Source organism: Phocoena phocoena, chromosome 1, assembly GCF_963924675.1.
Source record: "Phocoena phocoena chromosome 1, mPhoPho1.1, whole genome shotgun sequence".
In the NCBI taxonomy this organism is placed as follows: Eukaryota; Metazoa; Chordata; class Mammalia; order Artiodactyla; family Phocoenidae; genus Phocoena; species Phocoena phocoena.
The window spans coordinates 130,809,759-130,830,663 of NC_089219.1; the positions used below are offsets into that span (position 1 = coordinate 130,809,759).

A 20,905-nucleotide genomic window follows, 5' to 3' on the forward strand; every position below is an offset into this window, starting at 1 on the left:
GTACCATGCAGCAGTGGCATTAATTTGTTTTCCATTGTTTGCAGAGTCCCTGGATGAGATTTGAAGAAGTTTGCCAGTTAAAGGCAAGAAGACATCTTCTCAAGAGGGAGTAGCAGCATGGCTGCCACTACCAGTTATCACTTTGATGTGCTCTTATTTCACCATAATATGCCACAAACAGCAGACACAACAGTGGTAGAGGGGAAGCCCAGTGAGGGTGATGGCTTTGTTGGACCTGTGACACAAGGATTAGGGGTTCCCACAGAAGGGTTAGGACACATTTGACTTATTGCCCTGGCTGTTCTTCTGTGGGACTCTGCTGGAGTGGATCTCAATTATCTATGGCAAAAGAGTTGGGGAATCCAGCCAGAAGTATCTTGATGCTGATGATCTTTGTACAGGGAGAATGATGTGCTAGAGTTCTGCTGAAGAATTACAGACAGAGCAGAGTATCAGAAAGCACAGTGCAAAAAGCCAGAGAGGCATCTATTCTTGTTGCATCTTTATGAATATATTACACAAAACTGTTTTTAAAGATAATTAGTTGACTCTCTTTAAGAATTTATATCTACTACTCAGTGTAACCATTTTCTTCAAAACAGATTTTGCTGTTTGTTTGTATGTTATGACATACTTACCATTATTATCAGTTCTCAGTGTTGTGTTTTAGAAGCAGGTTTTTATCAGCTGGTGTTACAGGCATTCAGAGGTATTTCATAATACCAAGGGTATCATTAGGAACATCTTTACTCTTAATGCATTGGTTTTTCTTAGGGTTGCTGGTACACTACTATATAAAAGAAAACCTAATTCCTTGTATGAGAAAATATTATTGCTAAACATATATTTATTGAGATGGTATTTTAGCAAAATGCCTTATTTTGGAAATTAATTTGGAAGTTATATTGTTTTTCTCAAATAAATTGATTTTTGTAATTAAAAAAGTTCTTGTATGGTTGCCTCTTGTTTTAGCTCCTTTCAATTAGTAACATACTTGAGCAAGTTTTTAAAATTTTAACACATATTTTTCTGGGTATCTTTTATAGGATAACTTTTCTACATTAACTTTTTTGGGTGAACATTTTCTTGATAAATGTTTTTAAAAGAGTTGCTCCTTTTTCACCAATATTAGTGAAAAGGCTTTATCTTCGAAGAATTTGCTGTTATTTTATTTTTAATTTATTTTTAAAAAATTATTTATTTATTTATTTGGCTGGGTCGGGTCTTAGTTGCGGCACATGGGATCTTTTTTTTTTAATGTGGGGGTCACTTCCCAGTTACTTTATTTTTTATTTATTTATTTTTTTACATCTTTATTGGAGTATAATTGCTTTACAATGGTGTGTTAGTTTCTGCTTTATAACAAAGTGAATCAGTTATACATATACACATGTCCCCATATCTCTTCCCTCTTGCGTCTCCCTCCCTCCCACCCTCCCTATCCCACCCCTCTAGGCGATCACAAAGCACTGAGCTGATCTCCCTGTGCTATGCGGCTGCTTCCCACTAGCTATCTACCTTATGTTTGGTAGTGTATATATGTCCATGCCTCTCTCGCGCTTTGTCACAGCTTACCCTTCCCCCTCCCCATATCCTCAAGTCCATTCTCTAGTAGGTCTGTGTCTTTATTCCTGTCTTACCCCTAGGTTCTTCGTGACATTTTTTTTTTCTTAAATTCCGTATATATGTGTTAGCATACGGTATTTGTCTTTTTCTTTCTGACTTACTTCGCTCTGTATGACAGACTCTAGGTCTATCCACCTCATTACAAATAGCTCAATTTCATTTCTTTTTATGGCTGAGTAATATTCCATTGTATATATGTGCCACATCTTCTTTACCCATTCATCCGATGATGGACACTTAAGTTGTTTCCATGTCCGGGCTATTGTAAATAGAGCTGTAATAAACATTTTGGTACATGACTGTTTTTGAATTATGGTTTTCTCAGGGTATATGCCCAGTAGTGGGATTGCTGGGTCATATGGTAGTTCCATTTGTAGTTTTTTAAGGAACCTACATACTGTTCTCCACAGTGGCTGTATCAATTTACATTCCCACCAACAGGCGGCACATGGGATCTTTTGTTGTGGTGTGCGGGCTGTTTGTTGTGGTGTGCGGGCTTCTCTCTAGTTGCGACACGCAGGCTCAGTAGTTGCGGCATGCAGGCTGTCTAGTTGTGGTGCAGGCTCTAGAGTGCACAGGCTTAGTTGCTCCTCTGCATGTGGGATCTTAGTTCCCTGACCAGGGGTCAAACCTGCGTCCCCTGCATTGGAAGGTGGATTCTTAACCACTGGACCACCAGGGAAGTCCCCCTGTATTACTTATTTTAAGTAAACATTTCATTTAATAGCATTTCTTGGACTGTTAATGTGTAATAATTGAGAATTTGGAATATACTGAAATACAAAAGAAAATAAAAGTTACTCAGAATTCCATCAGAATTAAGATTTTGGTTTGTCTCCTTTCCACATATCTACATGTGTCCTCCTGCCCACCTCTTCAAAAACAACAACAACTCCAAGAGATAGTTTTGTGTTTAACTAATGCTTTCTGTAGGTAGGTACTGCCTCTGGGGAAAAATTGTACTGTATTATTTGTCAATAAACCTTTTGACTTCTGCAAAGAAAATGCCTGTTCTAGATTATTGTGTGTGCGTGTGTGTTTGTGTGTGTATTTAATATTGTGACGTGTATAGAAATGTTTTCCATGGTATTATGTTTTAAATTTTTTCATGATGAAATTGGTTACCCAATTTGTTCCAATAACTATAGACATTGATAATCATCGTTTTTGAAGCTACTCTACCTTACCAATTCTTGGATCATCATTCCAGCTTATTCACAGACTCTAGAAGTCACAAATGATTTTAACCTTGTTGTTGGAAATAGCAACTTCTAAGACTGGTCAGGATTAAATGCAGTTTGATTGCTGTTAAGGTACTGTTGTGTCCTTCCTCCAAGAAGAGAGAAAGGTGTAGGCTGATTTCCCCCCCATCATTCTCTACCACTCTGGCTCAGCCTCATATGCTTAGCCTTTTTCAAAAGACATTCCTGAGCCTTGCCCATCTACTTTAGAATTCACCAAGTTCTTTGACTTTGTTTTTGGTGTGGCATGATGTGTAGGCTTGTGGACAGCTCTGATACAAAGAAAATGAAATAGAAGAATATAGGAGAGAAGAAAAAATAATAAATAGGGTTGGGGTTTAACTTTACTAATGTATCAAAAACTAAGTACAGGTATTCTGTTTTCACATATAATGTTTTCTTAAAAATATGCTTAAAAATGTTTTCTTAAATACACATAAAATGTAAATAAGAGACGTCACATTTTATTTGGAGTTAGGAAGTAGGCAGTACTCAAAGTACTGAAAATAGTTTAAAGTCCCTGTTTACACTTTACCTTGTAGGCATAATCTTCAGTGACTTATTTCTAGCATGTTCTTTGATTCTGTTTTCCTCTATAACATTTAAATTATTGAGCTAAGTCCAATAAGGGTCCAGTTGAGGCTGAACATATCTGTTTTTGCCTTACCTAATGATTCCTCCCATTCACCCCAAGCACATTCAACTTACATGTGCTGAAATGAAAGCTCCATGTACACGGCTGTATCCCTCTCTCCTAGAATAATACTTAGTACACAGAAGGCACTCAAAAAGTATTGGTTGAATGAATGAATGAACTTATAATTGTCTTAATTGTATAAGATTTGAGGTCTACAGTTATTATTAATATGAATCCTTTGCTGCTTTGTTGTTACTCATTTATATAAAGTTATAATGAGATAACTTTAACATATTAAAAAATTTTATGAATGCAGTGATACAAATATGATGCTATTGATTGAAGTTGAACTTTAGGCTGGCAGGCAGCATTCTTACACAGTTAACCTGTGTAAGTCAGTTAATTTAGAAAACTATTGATTTGGCACTGAAAAGGCAGTTTAGGGTAATCATTGATTACTGGATGTAAGTGTGGCCATTGGAAGTTTGAGGACCATTGAATGTGTTAGAATATGTATGTGTTAGAGAATGTATGAATATAATAAAAATAGAATAATGAGGAAAGACCCCCATACTTGAAGAAATTCTACTGTTAATGAGAGTGCTCTTATTTCAAGCAAATTATAAAATATTATAATCCTAGATTAATACAAAGAATAATTTGAATTCACTTTATCTAAAGTGAAGGATTTAATATTCAGAGAAGTTTCTTTACTAGTACCTCCCAGTGTGAGATTTTGAAAATATGAACTTTGTTCAAACCCTTCTTATTTCATCTTGTTTTTATTTGTTCAACCCATGAGGGGCCTGAGAGATTTGGAAGTTCTTTTGTGTTTGAAGCAGACAAGTTTGATGCTTCTTTTGGAACCAAGGAAGATAATACCGTCTGGAAGAGTGTGGGATGTAGAGTACTCCTCCACTTTAGGGGAGGAGTAAAAGCCATCCATATATATACACACATACATATATTTATGTATGTGTGTGTATATAAAGTCACCAGGGTGGTTTAATACTAATAAATTAGATAAGAACATTTCAGGATTCATTCATTCTATGACACATTTATACAACAACAACATTAACAATACTGGAAGTTCTTTAAATCATGCTACCATGTTTTCTTTTTGCAAAAAACAGTATTTATTCTATGCCTCAGGATCTAGCCCTCTGAAGTTGAGAGAAGTGAAAAGAGAAATTGACACCTTGGCCTAAAACCTTGTTTGTGTGTGTTCATTGGGAAGGTTTAGATGCCAGTATCATTCTAGTAATTATCTTAGGCTTCATTCATTGCAATATAGTATCTTAGGGGTCATAGAAACATCTATACATACACACAGCTTCTTTTGTGACTTTAAATTAAACGTCTTTATTTTGGTGTTTAAATGCCAGATTGAAAGAAGCAAACTACAGTTAACCCTTGAACAGTGCGCTGGGGCTTGGGGGGTGGCATGTCGTAGGGGCGCTGACCCTCTGTGCGGTCAAAAATTCATGTATAATTTATAGTTGGCCTTCCATATGAGCGGTTCCTCCTTATCCACTCTTCCGCATCTGCCACTTCAACCAACCGTGGCTTGTATACTACTGTAGTATTTACTGTTGAAAAAAATCTGCATATAAGGGGACCCGTGCAGTTCAAACCCATGTTGTTTAGGGGTCAACTGTGTGTGTGTATATATGCTTATACTATGTATATATACACACTGTATATTACAAACTCTGTGTGTGTGTGTGTGTGTGTATATGCTTAGACTATATCTACTTTATCTGCTAAAGAGCATTGTGACCATGGGAAATTATAGATTCAAGAATTAGGAAAGAAGTTTATCAAAATGCAGTTAAATCTTTGTCTAATATTGTTTCCATTTTTATTCTTTTAGGTAAGCAGAATTTTGTATAGTTTCTGTACAGCTTTCAAACGGTCTTCTAGACAAGTATCTGATGTTAAAGACTCAGTTATTCCTACCCCTGACAGTGATGTATTTACCTTCAGTGTCTCCTTGGAGGTAAAAGAAGATGATGGAAAAGGAAACTTTAGGTGAGGTTGTTTGGAAAGATTAAAAATTGGTATTGTGTCTGAAATATAATATTGGCTAATTTAAAGTTTCCAGAATATGCAATGTTGGTATAAAGCTTTAGGATGATAAAGAAATATTTCACTGGTGAATGCATGGTTTACTTTTGTCATGCTTTTCAGATGTTTTATGTAAATTATTTTCTTAATATTTTAAAATACTGATATTTACTGTAGAAAATTTAGTAAAATAATAAAATTAGAATAAAAAGCTATGGTTTTGTCAGCCACAATCACTTTTAATATTTGATTTCTAGGGTGTATTTTTATACAGTTGTATATATATATATAGTTTTTTCTTTTAACTTCATGATATAAGAATTTTTCAATTAAAATATTCTTAAAATCATTTTTAATGGTTACCAGTAGTATATTGTATGGTTTGACCATCATTTAATTAACCATTTCCTTCTGCTGTGTATTTGGAATGTTCTTCTTTAGTTCAAAAATAGGCAGATAATAGGAAACAGTTATACTCTTTAATGATCAGTTATGGGCCTTTACTTTGCCTTTGTTTCTAACCATAATTGTTAGGTAGGTATTTTACCTGTTTTTTACAGATAGAGAAATTGAGTCGTAGGTCAAATAAGTTGCTAAAAGTATTTTTCTTTTTCAGATAAGGCAACCTATATTTTAGACACTAAACTGTTTTTGTTTTGTTTCTTTTAGACACTTATTGTTTTAATGAACTAATTCTTGAGAATTGTCAGTCTGGTCTAGGCTAGAATTTAACTTGCCCTGATCTGTACCTCTTTGTTCATCTTTTATTTATATTTACTTGGATTTGTCACAGTCATCTCAAACTCTAGATGTTTAAAAGTAAGCTCTTCTTCTCAGTTTTTGCCTTGGGTTTCACTGTGTTAAAGGCATTCATGCAGCCAGCTAAACCAGAAATGTGACAGTCTTAAAAGTAATTAAATAAACCATGTTCCTAAATGTGTTAAAATTTAAAAACTAAAATTTGAAATGGTGTCATTTAAAAAGTTTTGTTTTTAATCTCGTTAGAGATAAATTATAAGGCTCTTGTAAACCCAGTTTAAAAATTAATAACAACTCTGTTTTGCTGACTGTAAAGTTTGTAGTTACTCTGTGGCAAGATGAGAGTTAGGATATCTTAAGAATAAGGGTGTTGTTGCTTAAATAGTTTGTTGGCTCATTCTAACCTTGAAAGAGAGATCTTTTTTATTGTTTTTAATTATTGTTAATTCCTGTTCTTTTTGCATATTTCAGTCCTGTGCCTAAGGATAGAGATAAATTTTATTTCAAATTAAAACAAGGAATAGAGAAGAAGGTTGTGATTACAGTGCAGCAACTTTCTAACAAAGAATTAGCTATTGAGAGGTAAGCAGCTTGCTCCTAAATGCTACCAAAACTTGTATTGACATTGTTACTGTGTTTCAAGAGACATACTATTGAATCTCAGCTGTATTACTTACGGTGGCTTTTCACCATGCTTCGGTTTCTCCATTTAAAAGTGAGAATGAGAAACCTAATGCTTTCCCCACTTAAATAAGTTAGATATAACTGGTTCATTGAAAATGTCAATTGATGGGGGAAATAAACATGAAATGGCTTTGTTTTATCAGTAATAACTGCTTCTACCCTATTTGGGCTTTTTCCGTCTCTCCCTTATTTACATATAGGACAAATACCTTAATTTCTCAATCATTTTGATTATTAAAAAGTCCATTAAGTTACTGAGATATCAGAATTTTTAAGAGATACCTCTTTAAAATATATAAACACACATGCACATATATACACACACGTGTGTCTGCATGCGTTTATATATTTATGTCTATATTTTAATTTTTCTGTTAGCAGTAGACATAGCAATATTTTAATCTTTTTATTTAGAGGTAATTTCAAACTTACAGAAGACTTTAAAAAAAAGAAAAAAAACCTAGTACAGAGAATACCTGCATGCTCTTTACTCAGAATCACTTATTAATAACATTTTACCCCATTTGCTTTGCACCCACTTTCTCAATCTCTCTCTCTCTGTCTCTCAGTCTTTCTCTCCCTCCCTCCACCCTGGCACACACGCGCACACACGTGATTGTTTTTCTAAACAATTTAAGAGTAAGTTACATACATCATGGTGTTTTATCCCTATCTACTTCCTTAGGAAATCTGTATTTCCTAAAAATAGGGATACGAATATCTCTTATTTAACCACATTATTTGTATCAACCTCAGTAAACTTAGCTTTCATACAATACTTTTTATCTAACCTACTATTTGTCTCTAATTTTGTCAGTTAACCCAATACCATCCTTTCCCCCCATCCAATTTGGGATTTACATTAGGGTCAGATATTGCATTTAGCTGCCATATGTCTTTAGGTTTCTTTAATTTGGAAAGATTTCCACAGTCTTTCTCTCTCTTTTAAAACATGGACTTTTTTTTTTAAATAAATAAATTTATTTATTTATTATTTTTGACTGCACTGGATCTTTGTTGCTGCATGCGGGCTTTATCTAGTTGTGGTGAGCAGGGACTACTCTTTGTTGTGATGTGCAGGATTCTCATTGCGGTGGCTTCTCTAGTTGTGGAGCATGGGCTCTAGGTGTGCGGGCTTCAGTAGTTGTGGCTTGTGGGCTCTAGAGTGCAGGCTTAGTAGTTGTGGTGCACGGGCTTAGTTGCTCTGCAGCATGTGGGGTCTTCCCAGACCACAGATCAAACCTGTGTCCCCTGCATTGGCAGGCAGATTCTTTAATTACTGTGCCACCAGGAAGTCCCATCAAAATGGACATTCTTGAAGAATACATCCCTTTCCCTCTTTTTATTTTTCTTATTTCTTTTTTATTTTTTATACTATATTTAGTTTTTGCATCTTTATTGGAGTATAATTGCTTTATAATGTTGTGTTAGTTTCTGCTGTACAACAAAGTGAATCAGCTATATATATATATATACATACATCCCTATATCCCCTTCCTCTTGAGCCTCCTTCCCATCCTCCCTATCCCACCCCTCTAGGTTGTCACAAAGCGTCGAGCTGATCTCCCTGTGCTATTCAGCAGCTTCCCACTAGCCATCCATTTTACATTTGGTAGTGTATATATGTCAGTGCTACTCTCTCACTTAGTCCCAGCTTCCCCTTCCCCTGCTGTGTCCTCAAGTCTGTCCTATACATCTGCATCTTTATTCCTGCCCTGCCACTAGGTTCATCAGTACCATTTTCATAGATTCCAAATATATGCGTTATTATACAGTATTTGTTTTTCTGACTTACTTCACTCTTATGACAGTCTCTAGGTCCATCCACGTCTCTACAAATGACCCAATTTCGTTCCTTTTAATGGTTGAGTAATATTCCATTGTATATATGTGCCACATCTTCTTTATCCATTCATCTTTCAAGAGACATTTAGGTTGCTTCCATGTCCTGGCTGTTGTAAATAGTGCTGCAATGAACATTGTGGTACATGACTCTTTTTGAATTATGGTTTTCTCAGGGAATATGCCCAGTAGTGGGATTGCTGGGTCATATAGTAGTTCTATTTTTAGTTTAAGGAAACTCCATGCTGTTCTCCATAGTGGCTGTATCAATTTACATTCCCACCAACAGTGTAGGAGGGTTCTCTTTTCTCCATACCCTCTCCAGCATTTATTATTTGTAGATTTTTTGATGATGACCATTCTGACCAGTGTGAGGTGATACCTCATTTTGGTTTTGACTTGCATTTCACTAATGATTAGCGATGTTGAGCATCTTTTCATGTGTTTGTTGGCAATGTGTAAGTCTTCTTTGGAGAAATGTCTATTTAGGTCTTCTGCCCATTTTTGGATTGGATTGTTTATTTTTTTGAAATTGAGCTGCATGAGCTGCTTGTGGATTTTGGAGATTAATCCTTTGTCCATTGATTCGTTTGCAAATATTTTCTCCCATACTAAGGGTTGTCTTTTGGTCTTGTTTATGGTTTCCTTTGCTGTGCAAAAGCTTTTAAGTTTCATTAGGTCCCATTTGTTTATTTTTGTTTTTATTTCCATTACTCTAGGAGGTGGATCAAAAAAGATCTTGCTATGATTTATGTCAAAGAGTGTTCTTCCTATGTTTTCCTCTAAGAGTTTTATAGTATCTGGTATTACATTTAGGTCTCTAATCCATTTTGAGTTTATTTTTGTGTATGGTATTAGGGAGTGTGCTAATTTCATTCTTTTACATGTAGCTGTCCAGTTTTCCCAGCACCACTTATTGAAGAGGCTGTGTTTTCTCCATTGTATATTCTTGCCTCCTTTGTCAAAGGTAATGTGACCAGAGTTGCATGGGTTTATCTCTGGCCTTTTTATCCTGTTCCATTGATCTGTGTTTCTGTTTTTGTGCCAGTACCATACTGTCTTGATTACTATAGCTGTGTAGTATAGTCTGAAGTCTGGGAGCCTTAATTTTGTATCCTGCTACTTTACAAAATTCATTGATTAGCTCTGGTAGTTTTCTGGTGTCATCTTTAGGATTTTCTATGTATAGTATCATGTCATCTGCAAGCAGTGAGAGTTTTATTTCTTCTCTTCTAACTTGGATTCCTTTTATTTCTTTTTCTTCTCTGATTGCTGTGGCTAAAGCTTCCAAAGCTATGTTGAATAATAGTGGTGAGAGTGGGCACCCTTGTCTTGTTCCTGATCTTAGAGGAAATGGTTTCAGTTTTTCAGCATTGAGAATGATGTTCGCTGTGGGTTTGTCATATATGGCTTTTATTATGTCATGTAGGTTCCCTCTGTGCCCACTTTCTGTAGAGTTTTTATCGTAAATGTGTGTTGAATTTTGTTGAAAGCTTTTTCTACATCTATTGAGATTATCATATGCTTTTTACCCTTCAGTTTGTTAATACTGTGTATCACATTGATTGATTTGTGTATATTGAAGAATCCTTGCATTCCTGGGATAAACCCCAGTTGATCATGGTGTATGATCCTTTTAATGTGCTGTTGGATTCTGTTTGCTAGTATTTTGTTGAGGATTTTTGCATCTATGTTCATCATAGATATTGGCCTGTAGTTTTCTTTTTTTGTGACATCTTCGTCTGGTTTTGGTATTAAGGTGATGGTGGCCTCATAGAATGAGTTTGGGAGTGTTCCTCCCTCTGCTATATTTTGGAAGAGTTTGAGAAGGATCGGTGTCAGCTCTTCTCTGAGTGCTTGGTAGAATTTGCCTGTGAAGCCATCTGGTCCTGGACTTTTGTTTGTTGGAAGATTTTTATTACAGTTTCAGTTTCAGTGCTTGTGATTGGTGTGTCACCAATTAGTCTGTCATGATCCTTTGTATTTCTGAGGTGTCAGTTGTTACTTCTTTTTCATTTCTAATTCTGTTGATTTGAGTCTTCTTTCTTTTCCTGATGAGTCTGGCTAATGGCTTATCAATTTTTTTTTTTCAAAGAACCAGCTTTTTGTTTTATTGATCTTTGCTGTTGTTTCTGTTATTTCTTTTCTCATTTATTTCTGGTCTGATCTTTATGATTTCTTTCCTTCTGCTAACTTTCGGGTTTTTTGTTCTTCTTTCTCTAATTGGTTTAGGTGTAAGGTTAGGTTGTTTACTTGAGGTGTTTCTTGTTTCTTGAGGTAGGATTGTATTGCTGTAAACTTCCCTCTTAAAACTGCTTTTGCTGCATCCCATATGTTTTGTGTCATCGTGTTTTCATTGTCATTTGTTTCTAGGTATTTTTTGATTTCCTCTTTGATTTCTTCAGTGATCTCTTGGTTGTTTAACAGCATATTGTTTAACCTTCACGTGTTTGTATTTTTTTACACTTTTTTTCCTGTAACTGATATCTAGTCTCATAGCGTTGTGGTTGGAAAAGATGCTTGATGTGATTTCAATTTTCTTAAATTTACCAAGGCTTGATTTGTGACCCAAGATGCGATCTGTTCTGGAGAATGTGACATGTGCACTTGAGAAGAAAGTGTATTCTGCTTTTTTGAAAAAATGTATATATTTATTTATTTTTTGGCTGCATTGGGTCTTCGTTGCTGTGCATGGGCTTTTGTAGTTGTGGCGAGCAGGGGCTACTCTTCCTTGTGGGGCATGGTTTTCTCATTGTGGTGGCTTCTCCTTGTTGTGGAGCATGGGCTCTAGGCTTGTGGGCTTCAGTAGTTGTGGCAAGTGGGCTGTAGAATGCAGGCCCAGTAGTTGCAGTGCATGGGTTTAGTTGCTCCGCAGCATGTGGGATCTTCCCAGACCAGGGCTTGAACCCATGTCTCCTGCAGTGGCAGGTGGATTCTTAACCAGTGTGCCACCAGGGAAGTCCTATTCTGTTGTTTTTGGATGGAATGTCCTATAAATATTAATTAAGTCCTATAAATATCAATTAAATATCAATAATCAATTAATTGATATCAATATCAATATTAATCTGGTCTAATATGTCATTTAAAGCTTGTGTTTTCTTATTTATTTTCTGCTTGGGTGATCTATCCATTGGTGTAAGTGGGGTGTTAAAGTCCCCTACTATTATTGTGTTACTGTTGATTTCCCCTCTTATAGCATTTGTCTTATGTATTGAGGTGCTCCTGTGTTGGGTGCATAGATATTTACAGTTGTTATATCTTCTTCTTCGACTGATCCCTTGATCATTATGTAGTGTCCTTCTTTGTCTCTTGTAATAGTCCTTATTTTAAAGAATATTTTGTTTGATATGAATATTGCTACTCCAGATTTGTTTTGATTTCCATTTTTATGGACTACCTTTTTCCATCCCCTCACTTTCAGTCTGTATGTGTCCCTAGGTCTGAAGTGGGTCTCTTGTAGACAGCATATGTATAGGTCTTGTTTTTGTATCCATTCAGCCAGGCTGTGTCTTTTGGTTGGAGCATTTAATCCATTTACATTTCAAGTAATTATTGATATGTATGTTCCTATTACCATTTTCTTAATTGTTTTGGGTTTATTTTTGTAGGTTTTTCCCTTCGCTTGTTTTTCCTGTCTAGAGAAGTTCCTTTAGCAGTTGTTGTAATGCTGGTTTGCTGGTGCTGAATTCTCTTAACTTTCGCTTGTATGTAAACCTTTGATTTCTCTGTCAAATCTGAAAGAGATCCCTGCTGGGTAGAGTAATCTTGGTTGTAGGTTTTTCCCTTTCATCACTTTAAATATATCTTGCCACTCCCTTCTGGGCTGTAGAGCTTCTGCTGAAAGATCAGCTGTTTACCTTATGGGGATTCCCTTCTGTGTTATTTGTTGCTTTTCCCTTGCTGCTTTTAATATTTTTTCTTTGTGTTTAATTTTTGTTAGTTTGATTAATATGTGTCTTGGCGTGTTTCTCCTTGGGCTTATCCTGTATGGTGCTCTCTGCACTTCCTGGACTTGATTGACTATTTCCTTTCCTGTGTTGGAGAAGTTTTTGACTATAATCTCTTCAAATATTTCCTCAGACCCTTTCTTTTTTTCTTCTTCTTCTGGGACACCTATAATTCAAATGTTGGTGCGCTTAATATTGTCCCAGAGGTCTCCGAGACTGTCCTCCATTATTTTCATTCCTTTTCTTTACTCTGCTTTGCGGCAGTTATTTCCACCATTCTATCTTCCTGCTCACTTATCTGTTCTTCAGCGTCAGTTGTTCTGCTATTGATTCCTTTTGGCGTATCTTTAATTTCAGTTATTGTATTGTCCATTACTGTTTGTTTGCTCTTTAGTTCTTCTAGGTCCTTGTTAAACATTTCCTGTATTTTCTCTATTCTATTTCTGAGATTTTGTGTCATCTTTACTGTCATTACTCTGAATTCTTTTTCAGGCAGTTTGCCTATTTCCTCTTCATTTATTCAGTCTTGTGTGTTTTTATCTTGCTCCTTTGCCTGAAAGATATTTCTCTGTCTTCTCATTTTGTCTCATTTACAATATTTGAGGTTTCCTGTCCCTAGGCTGCAGGGTCATAGTTCCTCTTGCTTCTGTTAGCTCTGCTCCCAGTGGTGAGGCTGGCCCAGTGGCTTGCGTAGGCTTCGTGTTGGGAGGGACTTGTGCCTGCGTTCTGGTGGGTGGAGTTGAGTCTTCCCCCTGTTGAACAGGGCCGTGTCAGGTGGTGTGTTTTGGGGTGTCTGTGAGCTTAGTATGACTTTAGGTAGTCTGTGTACTGATGGGTGTGTTTGTGTTCCTGTCTTCGTTGTTTTATGTGAGGCATCCAGTGCTAGAGGCTGCTGGCAGTTCAGTGGAGCCGGGTCTTGGATTCACATAGAGGGGCCTCTTTGAGAGGTCTTGGTGGTTAATCTTCCCTGCAGCCAGGAATTCTCTAGTGGTCCAGTATCCTGGACTTGGTGCTCCCACCTCAGAGCCTGAGGCCCAAGTTCCAGTCAAGTAACCAAGCCCCCACAAGTTGTTCGTACCAGTTATGCAGGGATCTTTACAGTCCTTTCCGGTGTCCAAGGTCTTCTGCTAGTGTTCAGCCAGTGTTCTATGAGAGTTGTTGCATCTATAAATATATTCCTGATGCATCCGTGGAGAGAGATGAACTCCACGTCCTCCTACTCCTCCTTTCTCCACATCCGTGGAGAGAGATGAACTCCATGTCCTCCTACTCCTCCTTTCCCCTCTTTTTAATATAACGTTGCTCAGTTTGGGTTTATCTAATATTTCCTCATGATTAAATTCAGATAGTTTATTTGCATAGGTGATGTTCTCTCCTTCACAGTGTATCACATTTGGAGGTGCTTGATAACCCTCTGTCCCTTTCTGGTGATGTTAAATTTGATTACCAGTCAAGATGTCTGGTTTCTCCATTGTAATTCCTTTTCCCCCCCCCCTCCCTTGCAGCTAGTAAGCAGTTTGTGGGGAGACCCATGAAAATATCTTGCTTCTCATCAAAATTTCCTCCTTGGTTTAGCTTTCATTCATAATTCTTGTCTGATCCAGTCTTGGATTAACTTAAATATAGAAACCTTGGTGAATATAGGTGAAATAGTCAGATACCTAATTATGTTTTCTTTGTTAACTTAGATAAACATTTATGCATACATTTAAAATATATTATACATAATAACTTAGAAATGTTGCTTTTTGCCCCTTTCATGTTCATAAGACAAATTTATTCAGACTCTCCACAATAATCTTCGACATTAGTGTCTTCATCATCACTTAAGCTACTTTTTGAATAATTTTGAGGCATTTTTCCAGAGCACATTATCTCAAGTTGTTTGAGTTAAAGCACTTTTTGAATCAGTATATATCATTATCATTAGAAATTCTACCTAAGCCAGAATTTTACCTACCATTTGTATACCATTAAGATAGGTAAAAAAATTCATTCCATATATAACCACTTAACATATTGCTTTTATTTTAATATAATTAATGTCGATGATAATATTTAACAACTATGGGTTCATATGCTCAGCAGTAATTACCAAATCTGTTAAGTGTTTTTGCCTCCTTTTTCACACATTCTGTCAGATGACCTCTAAACATCCAAACTAAAATTAACTTGAGATTGCTTCAGGCTAATGGGTCTTCCCCAAAGAATACTTTGTTCAACATAGCAGACAGAATTTCCTGTGATATGGGGTATTTTTTAAATACTTCGATTTATCTTTGTTTTTTCAAAAAAGAAACTCTTGCTTTTTATTGGATTATATGTGGTACTTAATGTGTTTAAATCACAAAATGTATGTAGTGGAATTTAAGGTAATCCAGTAGGTGGCAGTCTTGTCATGAGAATTCTTTTTTTTTTTTTTTTTTTGTCATGAGAATTCTTAACCTCTGGTTTTTTTTGTTTTTTTTTTTTAAAGCATTGCTGCTGACAAAGTTCATTTATAGTATAAAGATATCGGTGTGAAAGTAAATCCTTCAAGTTACATAATTTTGGCTTACTTTATGAGAAAATGATTTTTAAAAACAACTTCCCATTATGTGAAATTTCCAACATACACACAAATAGAAAGAATAATATATTGAACGGCAGTGTACCCATCAGCCATTCTGAATGCTAATTTTCAGTATTTTGGTTTTTAAAAATATTAGTTTTTATCATGAAAAAATCTATTTCTCTGTGCATTCAAGGGTACAAGCATTCCTCATGTGTAGATATTTGACAAATTATACTGTGATTATTGGTCTCAACCCCTTTGAAGGCAAGTACTGTGTTATTTATCTCAGAATCTCCAATATCTGGCCCTGTGCTAGGAACCAGAGCTTTGCAGTTACTTAGTCCTTACTTAGCATTTTCTCTGTGCTGAGCACTGTTCTAGGTGCTACTTATGAGGTATAGATACTATTATCTTCATTGTACAGTCAGGGAAACTGAGGCACAGAGAGGTTAAATAGCTTTCTCAAGGTTATACAATTAAATACCAAGTCTATCTGGTCTAGAATAAATATTCTTACTCTCTACTTCGTTTTAAAAACTTGTTGAGTAAATGAATAAAAAGTATATAGAAATTTTATAAAGTTAAGGGTATTGACTACATTCACTGTAATGTGCAGAGAGTAACAGAACATTGCACCTAACAGAATCCTAACCTGTTTAGAGGGTATGTGAAAACTGCTCTCACGTTTTGAAAATTTCTAATGTTCTTTTGCTTTTCTCAGTCACCTGTGTTAGATTTTACAAGTTAAGCTTTATTTAGGAACTGGACATAAGGAAGAAAATAATATTAACATTTTTGTGTGATGGCCATTGTAAAATTTAATTGTCATAACAACATGTGAGGAAAACATTTTAATTATTACCCTATTTTTTTTTTGCAGAAGATGAGACAGAGGCTTAATGAGATTAAGTAACTTGGTCACTTGGCCAGGAACTGATAGAGCCAGGGTTTAAACCAAGGCCATCTGACTTCTGAGTGTATACTTTTAGAGACTGTACCCAATTAAATTTTGATAACTTGCTAAGTTTAAAATTAATCAAACCAGTTAGAAAATAAATGGATTAGCATTCTTTGGTGTATTTCCAGCAGAATTTGAAAGTGAGAGTATAAATGGGCATCCAAGTGATTGTTCAGTGACTTCAAACCCAGGGGCACCGTGCCCTGGGAGAAAAGCTGATAGATTTGTAGATGAGAAGACCAATAATAAGAGCTGAGAGGAGAAAGCAAGATGATTGTAATCTGAAATGTGTGAGAAGAGCAGCCTAAGCCTAATTATTGAGAGGCTCCAGTTAAAATGTTAAAGCAGATCTGATCAGGTCAGTCTCTTTCTGGTGTTTCCAAAGTGGAGATAGCAATCTTCTCTGTCCCTCTCCAGCTGACATTTTCATGGGTTTTGGTCTCATCATGTGTAGAAATACTGCAAAAGATTTTCTTACATACCATTAAATTGATATGGATTTTTAAACCTTTATTTAGTATTTTAAATACCCTAACACTATTATATAGCACCCACATCAATGCTTTGAATAGATTGCTGGTTTTGCTAGATACCCGAAAAGCGAGGGGGAAGCTTTTCATTTTTTGCTGTATTAATTTTCTGACTAGTTGATTTTTGCCAAGTATTACTTCTTAATTTGACATAAAATAATTCAGGGAAAATAATACCATATACATTTGGAAAATGGGTCTCTTTACAGCTCCCTAACAAGAAGTGGAGTTCTAATGATGGTAATTCCAGACCTTTTGGAGGGTTAGTTGGGAAGAGAATTTTGGCTTCAGGGTTTTATGTCTGTCAGATCACTTTGTTCCCAGGGATTTGCCCTGATGCTTGATGTGTGAACCAGAATGAAGTATTGATACAGCAAGCAGAGTATAATTACTAGATTTGTTTTAAGTATACAGCTTTGTTTGTACTGAGTAACATGGGCCATTACTACTAGGAAGAAAGAATTTCCATGAATCACTTTTATCTGATCCTAATTTGGGGGAGTACAGTCTACATATACATTAAAGTATATATATATATATATATATATATATATATATATATATATAAAATATAAAACACATCATTACTAGAAAGCAGTTTGATCATTTGTAGAGTGATTCAGAGATGTGCCTGTTTCGATAATAAATTCTGCTTCAGTTCTTAATTTGTGCTTTCTGACTTGCAGCAAACACTACATAGTGAGAAGTTGAAGTGTTAAGTACCATACCTCATAGCATGAGTGATTGACAGGTACCTTTCCTTGTGTTATTTTCTTGAGGAAAATGTTTCCAAGCCATGGAGTACTGAAAAAAGAAAATCAACTAGGGCTCTTTTCTTCTCACAGAATAAGCAATTTTCTAATATGATTTGATATCCCTAAAGTAGATAGATAGTAGAACCTGAACTGTTAATTATTTTGGGGCTGATATAATTGGATATTAGACCATTCTGAGGGTCTTTTGCTGAATTTATGTAGCACTTATTTTTGCCTTCACCCTAGCAAGTTGTTAAATAGTTTTATTTAGAAAGGAGCTCAAGTCACTGACTTTAAGTTGCCTAGATGTAAAATCACGAGTTTTAGATGTCTTTTTTTTTCTTTATTGGAGTATAATTGCTTTACAATGGTATGTTAGTTTCAGCTTCACAACAAAGTGAATCAGTTATATATATACATATGTTCCCATATCTCTTCCCGCTTGCATCTCCCTCCTTCCCACCCTCCCTATCCCACCCCTCCAGGCGGTCACAAAGCACCGAGCTGATCTCCCTGTGCTATGCGGCTGCTTCCCACTAGCTATCTACCTTACGTTTGGTTGTGTATATATGTCCATGCCTCTCTCTCGCTTTGTCACAGTTTACCCTTCCCCCTCCCCATATCCTCAAGTCCATTCTCTAGTAAGTCTGTGTCTTTATTCCTGTTTCACCCCTAGGTTCTTCATGACATTTTTTTCCTTAAATTCCATATATATGTGTTAGCATACGGTATTTGTCTCTCTCTTTCTGACTTAACTTCACTCTGTATGACAGACTCTAGGTCTATCCACCTCATTACAAATAGCTCAATTTCGTTTCTTTTTATGGCTGAGTAATATTCCATTGTATATATGTGCCACATCTTCTTTATCCATTCATCCAATGATGGACACTTAGGTTGTTTCCATGTCCGGGCTATTGTAACAATAAACATTTTGGTACATGACTCTTTTTGAATTCTGGTTTTCTCAGGGTATATACCCAGTAGTGGGATTGCTGGGTCATATGGTAGTTCTATTTGTAGTTTTTTAAGGAACCTCCATACTTTTCTCCACAGTGGCTGTATCAATTTACATTCCCACCAACAGTGCAAGAGTGTTCCCTTCTCTCCACACCCTTTCCAGCATTTATTGTTTCTAGATTTTTTGATGATGGCCATTCTGACTGGTGTGAGATGATATCTCATTGTAGTTTTGATTTGCATTTCTCTAATGATTAGTGATGTTGAGCATTTTTTCATGTGTTTGTTGGCAGTCTGTATATCTTCTTTGAAGAAATGTCTATTTAGGTCTTCTGCCCATTTTTGGATTGGGTTGTTTGTTTTTTTTGTTATTGAGCTGCATGAGCTGCTTATAAATTTTGGAGATTAATCCTTTGTCAGTTGCTTCATTTGCAAATATTTTCTCCCATTCTGAGGGTTGTCTTTTGGTCTTGTTTATGCTTTCCTTTGCCGCGCAAAAGCTTTGAAGTTTAATTAGGTCCCATTTGTTTATTTTTGTTTTTATTTCCATTTCTCTAGGTGGTGGGTCAAAAAGGACCTTGCTGTGATTTATGTCATAGAGTGTCCTGCCTATGTTTTCCTCTATGAGTTTGATGGTTTCTGGCCTTACATTTAGGTCTTTAATCCAGTTTGAGCTTATTTTTGTGTATGGTGTTAGGGAGTGATCTAATCTCATACTTTTACATGTAGCTGTCCAGTTTTCCCAGCACCACTTATTGAAGAGGCTGTCCTTTCTCCACTGTACATTCCTGCCTCCTTTTTCAAAGATAAGGTGACCATATGTGCGTGGGTTTATCTCTGGGCTTTCTATCCTGTTCCATTGATCTGTGTTTCTGTTTTTGTGCCAGTACCATACTGTCTTGATTACTGTAGCTTTGTAGTATAGTCTGAAGTCAGGGAGCCTGATTCCTCCAGCTCCATTTTTCGTTCCCAAGATTGCTTTCGCTATTCGGAGCCTTTTTTGTTTCCATACAAATTGTGAAATTTTTTGTTCTAGTTCTGTGAAAAATGCCAGTGGTAGTTTGATAGGGATTGCATTGAATCTGTAGATTGCTTTGGGTAGTAGAGTCATTTTCACAATGTTGATTCTTCCAATCCAAGAACATGGTATATCTCTCCATCTATTGGTATCATCTTTAATTTCTTTCATCAGTGTCTTATAATTTTCTGCATACAAGTCTTTTGTCTCCTTACGTAGGTTTATTCCTAGATATTTTATTCTTTTTGTTGCAATGGTAAATGGGAGTGTTTTCTTGATTTCACTTTCAGATTTTTCATCCTTAGTGTATAGGAATGCCAGAGATGTCTTAATAATTTTTCTTAATGGATGTCATTTTTCTCCATCCTGAAAATGAGAAAAAGTTAGTGGGGTGATCCAAAGTCTGAATAATATATATTTCTTAAATTAATTAATTAATTGTTTATTTTTGGCTGCATTGGGTCTTTGTTGTTGCACATGGCTTACTCTAGTTGCGGTGATTGGGGGCTACTCTTCATTGTGGTGCGCAGCCTTCTTATCGCGGTGGCTTTTCTTGTTGCGGAGCATGGGCTCTAGGTGCATGGGCTTCAGTAGTTGTGGCATGTGAGCTCAGTAGTTGTGGCTCACGGGCTCTAGAGTGCAGGCTCAGTAGTTGTGGTGCTTGGGCTTAGTTGCTCCGCGGCATGTGGCATCTTCCTGGACCATGGCTTGAACCTGTGTTGGCTGGCTGCATTGGCAGGTGGATTCTTAACCACTGCGCCACCAGGGAAGCCCCTGCATAATATTTTACAAGTTGTTTTTGAACTTACTCATTTGTCTTCTTTGAGTTTTCATATAAGGCAGTAGAAAGGTAACTCTCTTTTACCTTAGAAAAACAGGATATATTTATACAAAATACTTTCATTGTTCTCTGATAGTTGTTTCAAGTGACAATTGATAAAGAGTTATCGGCATCATCAGGTGCTTTGGAGAATGAGAAATTGGAAGCTTCTATCTTCTCTCAGCTTTTGGACTGGAGCTTGTAATTAGGACAGAATTTTCAGTGTCTTCCATTGCTAGCTTTCGCTGGCAGCCAGTGGTGGGGGGTGGTGGCACTCCAGAGGTATGTATATAATACTATTACCTTTTTAGCATCGTATATTAAGAACTACTTTTTTCATATTAGCAATGAAAACGTACATTGCTTTCTGTGAAAAGTTTTTCTAAGTTTATTCTAGATGTCTTGGGGCTCTTTTTTTTTTTTTTTTGCGTTACGCGGGCCTCTCACTGTTTTGGTCTCTCCCGTTGCGGAGCACAGGCTCCGGATGTGCAGGCTCAGTGG

At 36.2% G+C, this 20,905-nt stretch overlaps 1 protein-coding gene across 2 annotated transcripts in view; it reads left to right on the plus strand.

Annotated features, from left to right (window-relative positions):
• The window catches only part of RABGAP1L (RAB GTPase activating protein 1 like), a 619,828-nt gene that overhangs the window by 16,527 nt on the left and 582,396 nt on the right, over nt 1–20,905 (plus strand). For both annotated transcript variants that reach the window (XM_065882769.1, XM_065882778.1), the window contains exons 5-6: nt 5,381–5,538; nt 6,805–6,915. In XM_065882769.1, coding sequence (XP_065738841.1) covers nt 5,381–5,538; nt 6,805–6,915 — 269 coding nt within the window. The remainder of the gene's footprint in view (nt 1–5,380; nt 5,539–6,804; nt 6,916–20,905) is intronic.